The following is a 20,296-nucleotide window of genomic DNA, read 5'->3' on the forward strand; positions in this document are numbered from 1 at the left end:
TTAACATTCTTTGGTTCTGATACTAAAAGCTAAATTTTAAAGAAATGTAGGAAGCTGGAACATAGTTTTCATTTTGGCTTAATCTTGTTGCTTTTCCCCCTTTGTACAACTGCCTTTTCCAAGGCTTTCTTTTCCATCGCTTTATCTTGTGATTATGAAGGAAAATCTTTCTTCTACGTCAGCTAGAATGTAATTTTAAAATAAAAGTAAAGGAAGGAATAGACAAGAGATCCCTGTAATGAATTTAAAACTTTTAGCCTACAACTTAACCCAGATGCCAAGTAAAAAAAAAGTTGCTTGAAATACTGTTTTGCTTTCTTATGATCATTTCATAAGCTATTTTTAAATTGTCTCTTTAGAAATGAGTGACCAGTATGCATGCTTAAATAACTTCTCTGTTATTGCAGGGGTGCTTTTCAGACAGGCCAAGGACCTCTGGATGCACAAGTGAAGCTCTTAGAATTCACACTGGAGCAAAATTTTGAAGTAGTTTCTGTCAGCATTATTTCCGCTGTTATCGAATCCATTACATTTCTAGTGCATCATTATATCACTTGCTCTGACAAAGTCGTGTCTCGCAGTGGATCAGACAGTTCAGTAGGTGCTCGTGCATGTTTTGGGGGACTCTTTGCCAACATAATTCGTCCAGGTGATGCCAAAGCAGTATGTGGAGAAATGACAAGGGATCAGCTTATGTTTGATTTATTAAAACTGGTGAATATTCTGGTACAGTTACCCCTTTCAACTAATAGAGAATACAGTGCTCGAGCTCCCGTGGCTACCAGCACTACAGACAGTGTTTCAGATGAAGAAAAAGTCTCAGGAGGCAAGGATGGCAACGGAAGCAGTTCCAGTATTCAAAGTTCTACTGCCTATGTGGCTGACCTAGTGTTGGCCAATCAACAAATTATGAGCCAGATTTTGTCTGCTTTGGGCCAGTGTAATAGCAGTGCAATGGCAATGATAATTGGTACGTATTTTTGTTGTCGTTGGTTGTTATTTCTTGGCCATTGTTTTTAGTAATAAAATTAGAAGCAAGTTCTTTAGATTGTAAAGTTCCTTCAAAAAGTAAACTAAGTTTTGTGACTTGATTGGTAATTTTTATCCTATTGCTTTCCACAGTAAATTTAAATAAGTATTGACATTACTGAAAAACATCAGCCTAGTAGTAAGCTAACTGTTACTTTCTAGAAGCTCTTCACCTTTGCTTTTTTTGAGTTACAAATAGTTAATTTATGGGACACGACTCTTCCTATATTGGGAACCTGCTAGTATCCATATATATGCTATTTACAAATTTAATGTCTGCTGTTTTATATAAATTCTTCTTCTGGTTATCTGCATTTTTTTTTTAAGGATAGAAAGTCAAAATTCCAGCTTTGTTATAATTTAATATCTAAGACTTCAAAAAAAAAAGTAAACCAGGCTTACTACTGAAAGCTTCTTTATGAATCCAGGTTTGCCCTGTTACTAGTATTATCACAGTTTTCTAAATAATATTTAAGCTGAAATGTCCTTTAAAATGAAACTCATGTTCTGAACCTGTTCTCATGTGTTATCACAAATTGCTGAGCATTTGAGAGGAAAAATGATTTTCATAGCTTTGCTATGATTATATATATACACACATGTTCTTTTATATACCACTTTTATTTCTGTCATATAGTAAGGGCTTGCTTTGTTATACTCCTTTTTATGCTATAATTGACCCTGTAGCTGAATTTTTTTTGCTTATGTAATTTTCATGACAAAAAAATCAATATCCACATACAAAGAAGTAATAAATACTCACTGATAACAAACTGCTTTCAGTGTTATGGTCTTAGGTCTATGTATGCAGTCCTTTACACTTAGTAACCAATTACTGCTTCTTGCCTTCAGGGTGATATCACGTAATTGCATGTTTCTCCAAATTTGCAATAAGATAATTTGCCCCCCTCCAGTATTTTTTAGTTTTTTATGAGGTAATATTACTCACAATCTTTTTCATCCTTAGTTATCTAATGTTTCACAGGTGAGCTCATATTATAAACCTGCAAAAAAGGCTCAAGTGATTACCTATTAAAGCAATTTCTGAGGTCTTTTCTGTTGTGGAAGTTCCCTCCACAAATGAAAAGCTGTAACGCATTTCTTAACCAGAGAAGTTATGTAGAGTTGACTGAGGCTAATAGAGATTACATGACTTTCTCAGGGTCCCACAAGCTAATAAGTGCCAGAAGGAGAATTTAAATCTAATCCCAGCATTCTCGGCTATATTCCCTTTACAGTGATTTGTTCAGAGTGGAGAAGATGATGATCATCAGATTCAATTTCTTTACTTTTATTCAGTCACTATTTTTCACAATCAACAGTTTGTTTCAACATTTTCAGTTATAGCTCTTGGAGTTGGCATGCAATGTTCCTTTTCATTATCCACTTAGACTTTTTTCCTAACAGTTTGATTAAGTACACAGAGATCATACTGAATTGATTTCCTTATTGTTAATAAGTTACTTTTTTATACTAAGATACAGTCTATTTTATTATTGTGTTGGAATATACAGACAGAATTTCATCATTTTTGAATGGTGTTTCCGTTTATTGTCCTTTGTATTCTTTTAGTCTAAGAAAAAAAATTTTTTGCCAGATGAAGAGACAGATACACACACACAAACTTATAGAGGCATAAAGATATGTTTGTTTTATTTCTCTTTAAAACATCACAAAATGAGATGATTTTTCTCCCTCATAAATCACATCCACTTGTCTTGTGAAGATTGTTTGGCATCTGTATGTCAGATGGATTGGATTGGGGGAGAACAAAAACAGGAAAACTACCTTAAAAGCTAACGCACTTGTCCACAAGATAGGGTCTGAAGTAGAATAATGGCAATGAGAATGGAAAAAAGGGTACAGATGTTGAGAAGCTATATGGATAAAATGTATAAGAATCACTAAGATAAGACATGACGTTGTGTGAGTGAGGAAAAAGGTCGAATCAAAGATGCCTGGAAGGGAGTGACACCCTTTTCACCCTTACTTCCATACTTCCCATAGTGCTAGGTTTTAGGGAATGTTCAATATACAAGATAATGATAGGTAGAAATATCCTGTGGATTGTTGGTTTTGTAGAACGGATTTTTAGAGAGAGGATAGGGCTATAGTATTTATTTAAAAGTATTTAGAGTCATCTACATAGAGGTAGTAATTGTACCCATGAGAGTGGGGAGTGAGTGTAGAGAGAATAGGCAGCCGCTCAAGAGAGAACCTTGAGGGAAATCTATGTTTAGGAAACAGGCAATGGGATGTAATTTCCAAAGGGTACTGAAAGGAATTATCAGGTAAGAGAAGAACTGAGACTTTAAAATCATTAACGATGGATTACTGTTTTGCTCTATTGATTCCCATATGTGTCAGGAAATTTACATGTTTAGTTAGTTTGATGGATGTTGTATGTATATATTACTATGTCCATGGCTTTCTCGGGAATCACCATTTACTACTACATTACTGTTTTCTAATGGTGGTAATAGAATCCCCACTAACTTATATTACCTATTTTTTCTTTAACATCTTGTTAAATATGGAATGTTACTCCTTCAAAGAGTATCAGATCTCTTGGCAAACCTCTTCTTTATTGCTGTCATGTTATTTCCTTCCATATCTTCTTCACAATCAAGACCTTTTATTTTGGTTTTGTTCTTGGGTCATGTCATAGAATTAGAGATTTAAAAGTGACCAGAAAGGTTTATGCAGTTCAGCCTCTATTTGATTAGAAATCTTCTATACAACATGATGCAATGTTCATCTAGCCATCATGTAAAGATCTTCAGTAACTAGAAAATAACTATCCCCAAGAAACCTAGTTTCACTTTTGGACAACTGTGATTGTCGGGAATTTTTCTTGTTTTTAGCATATGATTTGCTTCTCTATAACTTTTATCCAGTGCTTCCATCTTGGCCTTAGGGAAAAGATCAGGTAGCATTCCTTTCCTATTCAATAGCCTTCACATACTTGTAGACCACTATCCCTCTGAAGCTTTACGTAGGTTAAACAGTCCCCGATGCTTATGTTAGTATATATCTAGTTTAACAACCCTATTTTTAATTTATGGTTAGATAATCCTACAATATAGACCTGGTAGAAACCTTGGAGCTCATCTAGTCTCTTCATTTTATAAGTGAGAAAACTGAGACTACTAGTAGTTAAGTGACTTGCATAAGCTAAAAGAAGCAGTGATAGAACTGGGATTTGAACCTAGGTCTTCTGACTTTTAAATCCTGGGATCTTTCCACTTTACTGCATTCTTAGGATATGCTCCTGCTAGTCATTATCCTTCCTAAAACATGGCACATAGAAATGAAGATAATAGTCAAGAGTGATGTGTAATTGTCATTTCTCTTATTATGGGTAGAATGCCTCTGTGTTACACAGCATTCCATCTTAAATTCTTTGGTTGTTGTTATGTATTAGATTTGTATTGAACTTTCAGACAAAACCACAGATCTTTTTAATCTTGATTGTTGTCAAGCTACATCTCATTCATCACATACTTGTGCTTAATTATTAGTTTTGTCTCATTGTCAAGATCCCTGTAATTCGACTCTAATTTTACAAATTAGTTTCTTTTTTACCATTGTTCTATTGTATGTTTCAAATGTAGTCTATTTCTTTATTTAAGTCCCTGAAAAAACAGATAATCTGCATGACCAAGGACAAATCTCAGGAGCACTTCACTGATAAAACTTCATTCTAGGTTGAAATAGCAATAATAGTAATAATAATAATATTAAGATGGTGATGATGATGATAGTATAATAGCATTTATGTAGCAATTTAAAATTTGCAAAGCACTTTACAATATTATCTCAGCTTATAACAGTCCTAGGACGTAGGTCATATTATTATCCTTGTTTTGCACATGAGTAAACTGAGGCAGGCAGGTTCGCAAGTCCAAGGTTACAGAGCTAGCTGGATTTCAACTCAGGCTTTCCTGACCCAGGTTGAGTGTTTACTGAACCACCTAGTTATGAGCAGAACTTAAGTGTTTATGGTTTTGATAATGTTAGTAAGACTTCTCATGTGTATATGGCCATGTCTGTGACCCTTTGTAGGTAATCAACATTCATTATGACATTTTTATTTGGTCTGGTTATCTTTACAGTTCCAAATCTTCCTATTTTGTAATCTAGACTACACCTTTCATTGTTGTCCAGAAGATTTCATGGAAATGTTTACCATTAAAATCTACCTTATACCCTCAGCAGTTTTTTCGAACCAGTAGAACTCCATCCTCCTTAATTAGCTGGAATATTGAATTCCTTTCTTTAGGCCTTTTACCTTTTCTAACCAGAAGTCTAGACGTATTTGTAGGATGTATAATTGTCTCATGCAGAAGTTACCACATGTTTTTCACCCCGACACAGTAGTTTTACAGTGTTTCTCCTTGGAATTTTTGTGATAAACTTATGATCTCTGTTTTTATTTGATATAGGAAAATACTATTTGTCAAGGCTACTTATAAAATTGGCTTTATGTTTTACTCTAATATTTGTTCTTATCTCTTAAGATGGCTATCTTTTTGATAAGCTGTGCTTTTTTTGGTACTAGGTGCAAGTGGCTTACACCTCACCAAACATGAAAACTTTCATGGCGGATTAGATGCAATATCAGTTGGGGATGGATTATTCACCATACTCACTACCCTGAGCAAAAAAGCTACTACAGTACAGGTCATGTTGCAGCCAATTCTAACGTACATGGCCTGTGGCTATATGGGAAGACAAGTAAGTCATTCTCAAGAGCATTGCAGTGATGTACTTGGTTTCTGTTTAAGTATTGCATTTCTACAATAATAGGGAATATTTTGTAATATTATAGTTAGGTTCTGATTTGGAGATCAGTGTGAATGAATTTTAAAATTTTACATGACTAAGTCCTCTTAAACTGATACCAGAATGTGTTACAAATCAAAATGATAAATATTAAATCTTCATTCACAATCCATGGAAAGGGTTAGGTGTCCAATTTTAAAAAGGTGTCACAATTCTGATGTAAATTTAAAAGTGTTTCTCAAAGAACTTTCAAGTATCATTTATTACTTTGTTTTATGTATCTTACTTTTTATCAAGCTGTTGTGTATTCTTTTGGCTTTGTGTACTTAAGCTAAATTTTTCTTTCAGAAACAAGTAGTTCTTTTATTTTGAGTTTTATTTGATCTTAGAGTGATTATTTTGCCAAATGTTATACATAGAAGAAATAACACTTTTAAAATGGAAATTCCAGAAGACATTTAAACAAACTTTATCTGGATCTTTGCAAAATGATTTTTACCTGTATAAAACTATTGACTCAAGCTAGGTGAGGGTGGGGATTTAATGCAGAAATTAATTAATGTACATACAGTTTTTGCATTCCTTTTTTATGTGCACTAGTATTATTGGAAAACATTAATTTGAAAAACAAACAATTTTGTTTTTGAAAAATAATGATATGCTAAATTCATAGATTGTAAAATGTTCTAATATAGCTTTTTAACATAGATAATTTTCTGTTTTATATTTTGCAATTATAAAGTTCTTTATATTTCTTTCAGGGCTCCCTTGCTACTTGCCAGTTATCTGAACCACTGCTGTGGTTCATTTTGAGAGTCTTAGATACCAGTGAAGCATTAAAAGCCTTTCATGATATGGGTAAGAGAAAAATCTCTCCTGTTTTTAACTATTTTAAGTGGATTTTAGGAGATTTACTTATGAAATTTTTTTGTTAGATGTAATCATCTTGATCATTGAGCATTAATTTTTGAAATCACATAAGTTATGTTTGGATCATTTTAATTCATTAGTTCTCTTTTTGAATTTAGGAGGTGTTCAGCTTATTTGCAACAACATGGTCACCAGTACAAGAGCTATTGTAAATACTGCAAGAAGCATGGTGTCAACGATTATGAAGTTTCTGGACTCTGGGCCTAGTAAGGCAGCTGACAGTAGTTTAAAAGCAAGAGTACTGGCTTCTGAACCTGACAATGCTGAAGGAATTCACAACTTTGCACCTTTGGGTAGGAGAGTCTGTAGCTTCCACAGCTTTGTATATTTGTGTGTATATGCTGAGTTTGGTTTATATACTTTTATTAATGATTGCTCTAAACGCTTATGTGACATTTATGTCCCCCCTTTCTGTTGGGTTATAGATCAACTTTTATTACAAGTGTTTAGCAATGAAAATTGAAATAATATAAGGTTCAACAAGTGGAACCACAGTTGATGAGTACGAGGTATATTCTAATTTGTTAGCTCTGGTATGTTGGAAAGTGCACTGGCCTAAGAGTAAGAAGATGTGAACTGTAATGCTACCTTTAATGGCAGCACTCATGGTTGCACTAATGACATTGGGTAAATCACTTAACTCTTTTATATTTCTTGATCTATAAAACGAAGTTAGTATTTGATTAGATGACCTTTAAGCTTCTTTTAAATTCTAAATTATCTTTTCTTTATCCTTTAATTTTCCATAAAACTAAACTCCTGACACTTTAATGATACAATATTATCATTTTTCCACATTTTAGTAGCTTATTTAATTTAATTATAGAAAGGTAGTGGTTGAGCACAGTTAACTCTAGCAGTAAAAAATTTAATTTTTAGCCTTTTGGCACAAAGCAGTAGTCTTTCTTCATTGTCTAACCAAAAATTCTTTTTTTAGCACTGATAATTTTGTATCAGACTGATCTGACTTTGAATTTGATAATCTTTGGATTAAATGTTGGAATTTGGTTCAGGAAGACCTGAGTTCAAAATTAGACTTCAGACACTTATTAGATGTGTGACCCTGGGCAGGTCACTTAACCACTGTCTGCCTCAGCTCCTTTGTATATAAAATGAGGCTAATAGTAGCACTCAACTCCTGGAATTGTTGTGAGATCAATCAGTAAATATTAATTATGCATTTACCATGTGCTTTGTATTGTACTAAATACTGGGGATGCAAAGAAAGGTGTTCACAGTCTAATGGGAGAGACAGTTTACAAACAAATGTACAAATAAGGATAATTTGGAAATCGTGAAAGTGAAGGATAGAAACAGTGAAGGAATGCACTAGAATTAAGCGGATTGGGAATGCTTCCTGGAAAAGGTAGGATTTTATCTGGGACTTGAAAGAAGGAAGGGAAGCCACAAAATGAAGATGATGAGGGAGAACATTCCAGGCCTGAGGGGACAGCCATTTTAGATGAATTGTCTTGGTTGAGGAACACAAACACATGTCACTAGATCATATAGGGATCATAAGAGAGAGTGCAAGGTATGAGAATGAAAATGTCAGTGGGGGGAATCAAATTAAGTAATATATAAAATTGCTTTGTAAACCTTAAAAGTGCTATACAAATACATTATCAAATGATGGTCTTTACATGGTAGCCGATATTAGACAGTCTGTGTAATAATATGATGAAATTCTATTTATAATTCATATATTTTAATGGCTCATAATAGACTTCTAATGGCTTATAATAGAATAAGTGATTTATTTTGCTATTTACAAAAAATTTCTTTTCAAGGGACTATTACATCCAGTAGCCCTACTGCTCAGCCTGCAGAAGTATTGCTTCAGGCTACTCCACCTCATAGAAGAGCTCGCTCTGCTGCATGGTCTTACATATTTTTGCCAGAGGAGGCCTGGTGTGACCTGACCATCCACCTTCCAGCTGCTGTCCTTATAAAAGAGATACACATCCAACCCCATCTTGCATCTCTTGCGAGTGAGTAGATTGGGGAAGTGGATGGGGATATATATCTTGCTTAAGAAAAATATTTTATAACATCCCATATTATTAAAATAGGCAAGTACAAATTTTGACTGGCAGTTCTGGCTGCCAAATGACTTAATGTATTAGGAGTAAGGTTTGGTTCTTAGTACTGGACTTAAAAAGATAAAATTAAAATCAACTTCCTTTGATTCATTTCTAAAATCGTGTCCAGATAATTAAATGTACCTAAACAATGTTAACTCCTCTTTGTTGACAGAAAAAAAATAAAATAATGTTCAGTTCATTAAATGTTAAATATCTACTAGGTATAGATCACTTTAATATGATATAAATGATATGATGTAGGTTGAGATACTTAGGAATTGTGTGACCCTGTAAAAGTTAATTTCTCTCAGCCTCTCTTTCCTCATCTGTAAAATGAGGATAATGATAGCACTTGCCTCCCAGGGTTATTGTGAGGATCTACTGAGATAACATATTTAACATGCTTTGCTAACCTTAAAATCCTATACAAAATAATAGTTATCTAGCTAAATAATAAGCTAAATAGTACTAATTATCATATAAATTATAGCTAAAATAATAGCCTTTATTTTATATCTGTTATATATCTTTATATATGTATGTATTTGTAATTATATATAGCAGTATTTAAACACTGTTTCTGACTTTGCTACTTTTTACTATTTTTAAGATAATGTCAGTTAAAAAAAGCTTTTAACTTCACTCAGAAATGAACTTTACTTTTCTTTGGAGATTATTAGTCTTATCTATTGGATGCTTTGCCTTTAGAAAAGAATTGAACAACTGTTCAATTGTGTGCTTGTGACTGCTACCTTTGACACTAGGTTTTAGTTTTGTCAAACTTCATGAGATACAGTTTGCAATTGCTAAGTGAATTAATATATTCTTTGTCAATTCCCCTCATGTCTCTTGCAGTCATGTTGGAGGATTAAGTAGACATAGATTGGCAACAGTTAAAATCAGAATATTCTTTAAAGCGAATATGTAGAATTCTTAATTATGCATTGTATTATATCTTAGATCAAAATTGAGATATCTGTGAAATCATATTGGATATCAGTGGCAAAATGTGAATTGCAATAACATATTTGCTTTGTACACAGTATAGAAATGAAGATGAATTAAAAACAGATGTTTCTGTTGTGGTATAGAATAGTAACTTTTTAATAACTATTGAATGTTATTTTCTTTTAATTATAGCTTGCCCTTCTTCAGTATCTGTTGAAGTGAGTGCAGATGGGGTTAATATGCTACCTTTGTCCTCCCCGGTGGTTACCAGTGGTCTCACATACATAAAAATCCAGCTTGTTAAGCCAGAAGTAGCTTCTGCTGTTTGTCTTAGACTACATCGTCCACGAGATGCCAGCACCTTGGGTCTTTCTCAGATTAAATTACTAGGCCTCACAGCCTTTGGAAATACTTCATCAGCAACAGTTAACAATCCTTTTCTTCCATCTGAAGATCAGGTGTCCAAAACAAGGTATTTTTCAACACAATTTGAAGTAAGACTTTTTAATCTGACTTTGCACCTACTGGAATTTTTTCTTAATTATTCTGTATTTAAAATCTTTGTGTATTATCACTGAAATGATGTGAAGTAAATTTTTAATATTTGTCATTCTAGCAGTTTTGTGTTTTTTGTTTCAGTATTGGTTGGTTACGGTTATTACATCACTGCCTTACTCACATAAGTGATCTGGAAGGAATGATGGCAAGTGCAGCTGCACCCACTGCTAATCTTCTTCAGACATGTGCAGCCTTACTAATGTCACCATACTGTGGTATGCATTCACCTAACATCGAAGCTGTGCTTGTTAAAATAGGCCTGCAGTCGACTAAAATTGGATTAAAGCTGATAGATATCCTGCTAAGAAATTGTGCAGCATCAGGCAGTGACCCCACAGGTGAGTATTTTGCTTGATCCATTTTTTTCTTGGTGGTAAATTGAAAATGATAGGTCATTGACCTCCTTTCTAATTCTCAACTAGTATCTGTATAATCAATCTTCTGTAGTCTATAACTTTTAAAATTAGTTTCTCTGGGTTATAAAAAGTATCTTTAAGAAAACAAAATTTCAACTTATTTAAACAGCAGAATGTGTGTGTGTGTGTGTGTGTGTACATGCACATACATACATACACACACATATATGTTTCCCCCCAAATTTGCTTTTTTTTTTTTTTTAAATCAATTCTGAGATTGCATTTTTTTTCTATTCCTTTTTTTCATGTGATAAGATTTGAATAGCCCTTTACTTTTTGGAAGACTTAATGGTTTATCTTCTGACTCTACAATAGACATTCTCTACCAGCTTGGAACCACTCAAGATCCTGGGACAAAAGATAGGTAAAATAATTTAAATTTCTTATTTTCCATATAAGAGAAAGACAGTCTAGCCTTATGGAAAGAGGATTGACGATAGAGTCAAGAAGAGCTAAGTTAAAGTCCCTCTTCACATATACTCTTACCGTGACCTTGATCATGTCTTTTTTTCCTTTTCTGAATATAGTTTGCTTTTGCCTTTTGCTACATGTGGACCCTGACAAAAACATGAAATATAGATAGTGGTATTTTCTCATTTCATTTATCTTTATTTGTAAACTCAGGAGGAAGGAATGAATCTCAGGCAAAATTTATACCATTTCCGTATAATATGATAACAACATAATCATCGTGACTGAATACGTGCTTTTGTTCTATCCTCCACTTGGCTATGTCCTGCTGATTATTTTCATTATTAATTACTAATAGCACTTTAGACCAGTTTGGGAGATTAATATTACTATAGCCATCTTAATAATCACCACCAGTTTCCCACTCTACTATCTATCATTGAAGACCTCACGTGCATCACTTATCTCATCAGATGTTCTTTTCCATGCACTTTATGCTTCAGCCAACTTGTACAACTGTCTGCCCCATAATATGCCATGGAATTTCATAACTTTTGTTATCTTTGCCTTTTTTTTTGCCTGCCCATCTCTCCTTCCTTTTTCCCCTCTGGATTTGTACCTATCCTATAAATTGAGTTTTTTTAATGTAGAGGACTATGTATTTGATTCAGTGTCTGTGACAGTGTTTTGCACATAGATACTTAAATTTTTTTGGTATTGCATTTGACCCTATCCTCCCAGAAAGAGGCATTTCATTAAAGATCTTCTATGCGCTAAGTAATGGGCATGCAAAGATAAGAATGAAATGGTCTCTACCAATATGTATACTCTTCCTGGGTACTGCAAAAGAGGACAGAGGAATACCATCAGTATTGAGGGTTCTTTTGCTATCTTTGTTTGGTTTAGGCTTTCTGATCTCATTGGCGTACAGAGTTCCCTGACAGGAAATTTCCTCTTCCTCTTGAGATCGATAATTTTTCTATAACTTCAAAGTTACATTGGGCACTGAAGCTAAGTATATATTTCAGAAGTTGAATTTTTTGTACCCAGGTCTTCCTGACTCCAAGGCCAGCTTCTTATCTCCCCCACCACAATCATTCTCAAATATAAAACATTTTCAAAATAAATAAAAGGCCTTTTTTCTTAGAGGGACCATCATCTGCCAGAAGATCATACCAGAATCATTTTCTGCTCATTGGAAGTGGCATTTGGCTTGAGGATAGAAGAATTTTAGGAGTTCTGCAAGGTAGAGGAAAAGTAATTGAGAAGGAGTAATGGAAGATCTTCCTGGAAAGATAGAGAAGTGCAGTTGTGAGTGTATTGTGACATACCAAACAGAGGAGTGTGTATTTTACCCTGGAAGTAACAGGGAGCCCTTGAATCTAAGGAATGACCTGAAGTTACTTCTCAAGCTGAGAAGTGACAGTGTCAGTTTTATGAATTTGACTTTTGTGTGGAGGATAGATTGGAAAGAAAGCCCAGGACTAGAGAGAGACCAGTTAGGACCCATTTACAGTGATCCCAGGAAGAGGTGACAAGAGGCTCAGGTTGTATCCATGTAACTGGAGAAATGTGTGTGGCTATGAGAGATAGTATGCCACTGATTAGATTTTTGGGGCTTTCAATATTAGTGACTCATTGATAACTGTAAGATACCAGATCTGGGGGGATCAGAAGGAATGTGATAAAAGAAAACATTATATCACAAAATTATCATTAGCCATTCATTGAATCTATGCTATGTACAAATGTTCTTTTCTCTCCCAGTCTAGCTTTTCTAGTCCTGTGGTCAGGTACTCTTTTCTTCTTATCATTGCCAATTCCCTTTGCAACCAGCTTTCTTCAGGGGATGTCATAAGTTATTCCCCATTGTAACTAGCTGGTTTTAGAAAACATAAGCTGTCCAGTCGCTTGTTTGGTAGTCTACTTCAAGATGTACCTAGAACTGTAGTTACAGAAGTTCTCCTGGGCTTATAGTGCAAGTATTTTTACTATTTACTTGCTCATGAACTTGCAGCTTATATTGGAAAAACATGAATTATCAGGAATGGAAGTTATTAAGAAGCCATCTAATTCCATCCATATCTGAATAAAAATCCCTTCTATGGCAAACCCATGAGGGACTTACCTTTCTTTGCTTGAAGGCTTGCAGTGAAAAAGAGCTGAAGTTTTCTAGAGGAAACCTGTTATACTCTTGCTAGCTCTGATTTTGCAAAGTTGTTTCTTACCCAGAACCTAAATTTGCCTCTCTATCACAATGAGGCATCAGAGTAGTTTGTAATTCCATGAATTTTGTCAAGGTAAGCAATATTTTGGATTTTAACTAGTTACTGAGTGGAATGTTTTTATGATTTTGAGACTATGGCTATGGAAGACAATTTCATTTAAAATGTAATTTTTACGTGTAATGAACAAAAAAAGTGCCTTCAATTAACGAATACTCATTTCATTTTTTTTTTTACCCTTTAAATGTTTCACCCAATGTTTTGGAAAGAAAATAAAAATATCTGTCCCACATAAGTGAGCATGCACACACGTTTTAATTACAGTTTTTCTATCACATGGTATGAAAATTTAAGTGAAGCAAAGTTCCTCATTGAGCTTACAGTCTTAATAGCTCTTTGTGCTTCTTCCTTGAAGAATTCAGGCTCTGTTGAAGTGGGTCAGTGATTCTGCAAGAGTAGCTGCTATGAAAAGAAGTGGAAGGATGAGCTACGTCTGTCCCAGCACATCAACAAGGGAGTATGGTCTTTTGATGCCATCTCCTTCTCATTTGCACTGCGTGGCAGCAATTTTATGGCATAGCTATGAGCTACTTGTAGAATATGATTTACCAGGACTGCTGAACAGAGAGCTCTTTGAGTAAGTATAGTATATGAAATCTTGTTTTCTTAATTCTATTATAAATTTCTGTATATGATGAAATGTACTTCACAATTCACATTCTGTATTTAAGAAGGAATATGTTATCAAATATATTCAATACAATAAGTTATAATCCTGAGGAATATTGGTATGTGTTTAATTTGGTTATCTTGTTTTAAAGAGGATAAATAATTGACACTTCATCTCAAGTGTTGTTTCAACTTATTAAAAATCAAAGTAACACATGGTAGATCACTGCAAAATTTACGATATTTAAAGCAGATTTCTTTTGTGTTAAAACATAGACAAATTAATTTTTCTAGCCTTTTTAAAAATAAGAGGTGGTTATTTTGATAGGTAGGAGACATTTTTTGATCAATATGTAGCTAGTGCTACAAAGGTTTCCCATTATTTCAACTTGCATCTTCACTTCAGTTCTATTACTCTTTCTGTACCTTTCTTTAATGGTGGTAACAGCTGAGCTTTTTCTTGGGCTTAGTAAAGCTAAGTATTTCCTTCTGTTCTGCCACTTTTTTTAATTGCTTCAACAATTGCACCAGCCAGTTTTAAGCAGGTGTGGACATATTGGATTGAAAGATACAGTAGGATTCACTATTATCTTCTGAATTACATGTAGATATTAAAGTGTTTTCATTTTACATTTTAGCTTTTCATAGAAATTTTTTTTAAATTTTGCCATTTAATAGGCATGTTGTGGACATTGAATAATTGCACAGCCAATTAATATATAAATTTGGATGAGGAGTGTATAAATCTTTACATTTTTTCCCCCTGAAAGCAGTGTATAGTTTAAGTGAACCTTACTATAATGTCATTTTCCACTAGGTAAACTGCATTTTTAAAAAACATAATAGATTGTTTCAGAATAGAAGTGTTTTTTTTTTTATAAAAAACTAACATTTATATGCAATTTTGTTTGGCTTTTCCAGGTCACTTTTTAATTGGTCTATGTCTCTTCCTTGCAACATGGTTTTGAAGAAAGCTGTTGATAGTCTTCTTTGCTCAATGTGTCATATACACCCAAATTATTTTTCTTTGCTTATGGCTTGGATGGGAATTACTCCTCCTCCATTACAGTGTCACCATAGACTTTCCATGACTGATGATAGTAAAAAACAAGACCTCAGTTCATCCTTAACAGATGACTCAAAAAATGCTCAAGCACCTCTTGCACTAACTGAGTCTCACCTGGCAACTCTTGCTGCATCCTCTCAATCTCCAGAGGCTATCAAACAGTTATTAGACTCAGGATTACCCTCCCTTCTTGTAAGGAGCCTGGCTAGTTTCTGTTTTAACCACATTTCAAGCTCTGATTGCACTTCTCCATCGGTGGATATTACCCAGGACAAACTCAGGAGACATCATGTTCCACAGCACTTTAATAAGATGCCCATCACAGCAGACCTGGTTGCACCTGTTCTCAGGTTCTTGACAGAAGTTGGCAGTAGCCACATTATGAAAGATTGGCTTGGTGGTTCTGAAGTCAATCCTTTATGGACAGCCCTTCTGTTCTTACTATGTCATTCTGGTGCCACTTCAGGAGGACACAGTTCAGGGGTGCCACAAAGTAGTACAAGGTCTACTTTGCTCTCCTCAGCTTCTGGAACAGGATTAACTACTCAGCAGAGAACTGCAATTGAGAATGCCACAGTGGCCTTCTTTTTACAGTGTATTTCTTGTCACCCTAATAACCAGAGACTGATGGCTCAGGTAAGAATAAGATAAATGTACAAAGTAAATATTAAGTAATTTCCATTGAACTTGATGGGGTGTAGGGAGGAAGTGATAGCACTTAGGATAGATCCAGAATTTCTTTTTGACGGCACTGGAGGATAACGTCTTGAAAGAAGTAAGAATTCTTAAGAGGCAGAGCAGAGAAAGGGGTACAATTCAGGCTTGTGAAACAAGCTATATAAAGGCATAGAAATAAAAGATGGAAAAATAGATGTTTATTGAGAAACTGTTAGTATGATAGTGTTCTTGGAACATTACAAAATGAAGGGGAACAATGTATAATCAGCCTGGAAAAGGATATCAGAACCAGGCAGTAAAGCTGGATAGAAAAGCCAATATTTGATCCTAGAGACAATAGGGAGCCTTTGGAAATTCTTGATCAGAAATGTGACATCAACTGATATATCCTTTTGGAAGAGGTTTTGTGAAATGGAAAGGAGAGAGGCTTGAGATAGGAGGCTATTGCAATACAAATGAGAGGTGATAAGGTAGATTGACTGGGATTTGAACCATGGAAGTAAGGTTTTAAAAAAAGATAATTACTCCATCAGTCTTTTTTGTCTGCTTCCATTGCTAATGAGTGTGCTGTTTTACCGTGAAACTATTATTTAGAGCAACTTGAACATTTATTAGAGTCATCCTACCATTTGTAAGCGTTTTAAATGAGCCCACATTACATGATTTTAATCTAATATTCATGATTATGAAGCAGTTGCTTATGATAATTGGCATCACATGAGATTAATCCTAAAAAATATATTACCACTTATTGTCTTATGTTAACTCCTTCCACTTTTTTCCTAGGATTTAAAAAATTGCTAAAATTAATTTGTGATATTAGAGCTTGGCAGTATAGATTGCTTTCAACAAAGCAATCAGTAGCTTGGCACTTGAAAATTTCTGTTTTAAAGCAAGGCTTTATTGCGATATTGTTATAATTAGATTAGATTATTTGCTTGGTATTAGAAGATATAATTTCTTAATTGTGACTATTGTACGATTGTTATTATGTGAATCATAGGAACATAGACTTACAGCTGAAAAGAAAAGCCCTATGGTTTAGTCTTTCATTTTGGAAATGAAGCCGCTGAAACCCAAGTTAAGTGATTTGTTCCGGATCTCACTGGCAGTAATGGAATACTGGGACTGAAACTAGGTCCTTTGACTCCAAATCCTGCACTCTCTCCATTCCACCATATGTCCTTCCTTAGTTCACCTCCATTTAATTTTTGCATAGTAAACCTTTTTTAAAAGGTTTTCTCATAATGTCTAAGGAAAACAGAGGGTTATTAAGTTACATTTAACATTTAATTACATTTAATAAGTTACATTTAACACTTCTAAATGTCTTGCCTTTGCAGGTTCTTTGTGAACTTTTCCAATCATCCCCTCAACGAGGGAACCTTCCAACATCTGGAAACATTTCAGGGTTTATACGACGCCTCTTTTTGCAGTTGATGCTAGAGGATGAGAAAGTGACAATGTTTCTTCAGTCACCATGCCCAGTGAGTATATTTTGTTTGCCCAAATCATTTCCATTATTAGAATTTAGTTGAGTCAAACCTAATTATTTATTAAAACCTATGAATGGAGTGTGCCACTATTCCATATCATCTGGATCTGCTACAGAAAAAATAGTTAGAATGGACCTTATACTTAGAACCCACATGCTGATTATTTTACAGTCCTTCCTACAGACCTCTCCAAAAGGTATTACCTATTTTACCCTGAATTTACTGTATCTTGTTGTCTCAGCCCTCATGGCCATTAGGGCTCTCTCCTGAGATGTGCTGAGTTCAGGATTTTGTCAACCTCTCTCCGTAATTTATAGGGAAAGACTCTTTTTCCAGTAACTCTTGATGTATACATGTAAATCCACTACTTAGTAAGAAATTTCTTGATAGCTTCTTGTTACAATTTTTTCAACTTTTTTTTAAATATTTTTTACCTGTGCTATACTGTTATTTGTCAGTCTATATTTTAAAACCTTTTTTATTTACAGCTAATTCAGGTATATGTGCTTTACCATTTTGGGAAGTTTTAACACTAAAAAAGATCAGTCATGTCGATTGTCACAAAAATTTTACTTTGAAATAAACTTTCCTACTATCTCTATTTTCATTAATGTGTGGATTTTGAACAAATACAAGGCATCAGTTGATGCAGATTGGTCCTTTGAGGTACTTTTAAATTCCGGTCCTTCTACTGATAGTCCAGTTTTTGACATTTAAATTTTGGCAGTCATCTCAGAGTACAGGGGGAAAACATAACCCAAGTAAATAACTATAATAAAATAAGGAAACAGAATCATTTATCATTCTATTAAAACTTGTAATATATCTTATAATGTGAATGCTGCTTATTTGATATAAGTATTTTGAATAATTTTTGTGCTTTTAAACTTATGGGCTTGAAATTCTGTCTGCAAAGCAGAATGCAAACTCACTGTTTTGATTTAATTTTCAGCTGTACAAAGGAAGAATAAATGCTACTAGCCATGTGATCCAGCATCCAATGTATGGAGCAGGACACAAGTTTCGTACTCTTCATCTGCCTATTTCAACAACCTTAGCAGAAGTTCTTGATAGAGTATCAGGTTAGTCTGTCTTCAAGTGATTTTTCCTTAAATTTCCTGAAAATTACCTTCATATTTGGCTTGGGGATTGAGGCAGTAGTCAGGGACTATTTCATTTTTGTTTGTACCTCTAGTGCCTAAAAGAGTGCAAGCACAGAAGGTACTAGGCTCATCTATAGCGTCAAAGTGTCTTAAACTATGCATGGGATTTTAAATTTATATTACCCATGACTGGACAGAGATACTGGGGATACTGTTATTTAGGGACTAGTTGGACTAGGTTGGCTTTGTGGTTTTATCCATTTTTCTTTAAATCTATCTTAAAAAAGTAAGCATCTAAGATAGATTTATTTAAAGTTTTGATTCAGTGATATCCATCTGCTTCTGAGCATATCAGAATGTTCCATTAAAAATTATTTCTAGGGGCAGCTAGGTGGCGTAGTCAATAGAGCACCGGCCCTGGTGTCAGGAGGACCTGAGTCCAAATCTGGCCTCAGAAACTTGACACACTTACTACCTGTGTGACCTTGGGCAAGTTGCTTAACCCCAATTGCCTTCCCTTCTCCTCTCCAAAAAAAAAAATATTTCTAGTTCTTCTAAGTATTACTTTATGAGAGACAATGGATAGAGAGTTGGCTTCAGAATCTGGAACACCTGGATTTAATAAGACTTCCAAAAAATACTATATACAAGTATAACTCTTTGTTGAGTCGGTTAATCTCTCAGTGCTTCTAAGTAGTTCTCTAAATGCTCTAAAAGTTGCAAGGCAGGTACCATCAACGAAGTTCCTTATTGGGAGCTTCCTTTATTGCTGTACAATTCCACTCAAGAATAACCCCAAGCATTAGAGTTATTCCTAATTTCCCCCTGCAAAGGGGAATAACGAGTGGGAGTGGGGTAGAATGGAAGGTAATAAGCATTTACAAAGCGCCTCTTCTGTGCTAGTGTACTAAGTGCTTTTTTTTTTTAAAACAAATATTCACGTGATGCTTATAACCCTGCAAGGTAGGTATAATAATGATAAGTATCATTATTATTCACATTTTAGAGTTGAGGAAACTCAGGCAAACATGTTTCTTAATGTAAAATAGCTAGTAAGTGTCTGAGGTCAGATTCGATCTCAGGTCTTGATTCCAAGCCCAGCACCCTTTTCTCTTTCACTATTAGTTGCCTCTAATGCATGTATGAATATTAATTATAAATCTCCTTTATAACTTCCCCATTCTAAAAAGAAATTATAGTGAGACACTACGATGAATATTTGCCCAAGACAATAGTGACAACTGGAGAAAATAAACATTTTTTTTTTGAAAGAACATTACACAATTGGAGTGTTACTTTGTTCTAGCATTTACACCTATTCCCGACGTTTTAAAACATTGAAGTAAATATGGAGAACGTTGCTTGTAAATCGACAAGAATGGATCACATCGCAAGTTGGCAGTAGCCTGTTATGTGCTTGTATTAATGGGTAATTAGTACTTACGTTTAGTTACCCACCAAAATACCAGAATACTATTATCATAAGAGCAAAGAAAAGGTGATTTGATTCAGAAAATCTTCATTATACTTAATTTTTGAGAAATCACTTCATATGTTGTGTTTTGACCTTTTTTACAAAAAATTCTTCAATATACATTTTACAGATTATATAGTATGTCAAATGTTGCATAGAAAAAATAAAACATAAATTACCCACATTTCAGTGGCTCTTAATACTCTTAAGTGTCCCAAGACAGTTTCTAAGACTGTAAGTTGTAAGGAAGTTGTAGTGTTTCTTCACTTGGGAGTTACCCTATCTGTCAAGGTAAAATCAGTAGTCTGGACAAAAAGAAAATCTTTAATAATGGCTATAGTTATGTAATACAAGGAAAATTAGGAACCCCTGTGAAACCCCTAGCTACTGACAAGCACCCCCAGAAAGAATGGACTCAGATATC

The 20,296-nt window shown here is 34.4% G+C and overlaps 1 protein-coding gene across 2 annotated transcripts in view; it reads left to right on the forward strand.

The window, feature by feature from the left end:
• BIRC6 (baculoviral IAP repeat containing 6) overlaps positions 1–20,296 on the forward strand; it is a 295,513-nt gene that overhangs the window by 147,390 nt on the left and 127,827 nt on the right. For both annotated transcript variants that reach the window (XM_036749540.1, XM_036749541.1), the window contains exons 46-57: positions 408–970; positions 5,591–5,766; positions 6,576–6,672; positions 6,843–7,037; positions 8,535–8,735; positions 9,969–10,248; positions 10,416–10,672; positions 11,006–11,114; positions 13,802–14,023; positions 14,977–15,757; positions 17,143–17,286; positions 18,248–18,377. In XM_036749540.1, the coding sequence (XP_036605435.1) occupies positions 408–970; positions 5,591–5,766; positions 6,576–6,672; positions 6,843–7,037; positions 8,535–8,735; positions 9,969–10,248; positions 10,416–10,672; positions 11,006–11,114; positions 13,802–14,023; positions 14,977–15,757; positions 17,143–17,286; positions 18,248–18,377 (3,155 nt within the window). The remainder of the gene's footprint in view (positions 1–407; positions 971–5,590; positions 5,767–6,575; positions 6,673–6,842; positions 7,038–8,534; positions 8,736–9,968; positions 10,249–10,415; positions 10,673–11,005; positions 11,115–13,801; positions 14,024–14,976; positions 15,758–17,142; positions 17,287–18,247; positions 18,378–20,296) is intronic.

The sequence above is a fragment of the Trichosurus vulpecula genome, chromosome 3 (assembly GCF_011100635.1).
Source record: "Trichosurus vulpecula isolate mTriVul1 chromosome 3, mTriVul1.pri, whole genome shotgun sequence".
Lineage (NCBI taxonomy): Eukaryota > Metazoa > Chordata > Mammalia > Diprotodontia > Phalangeridae > Trichosurus > Trichosurus vulpecula.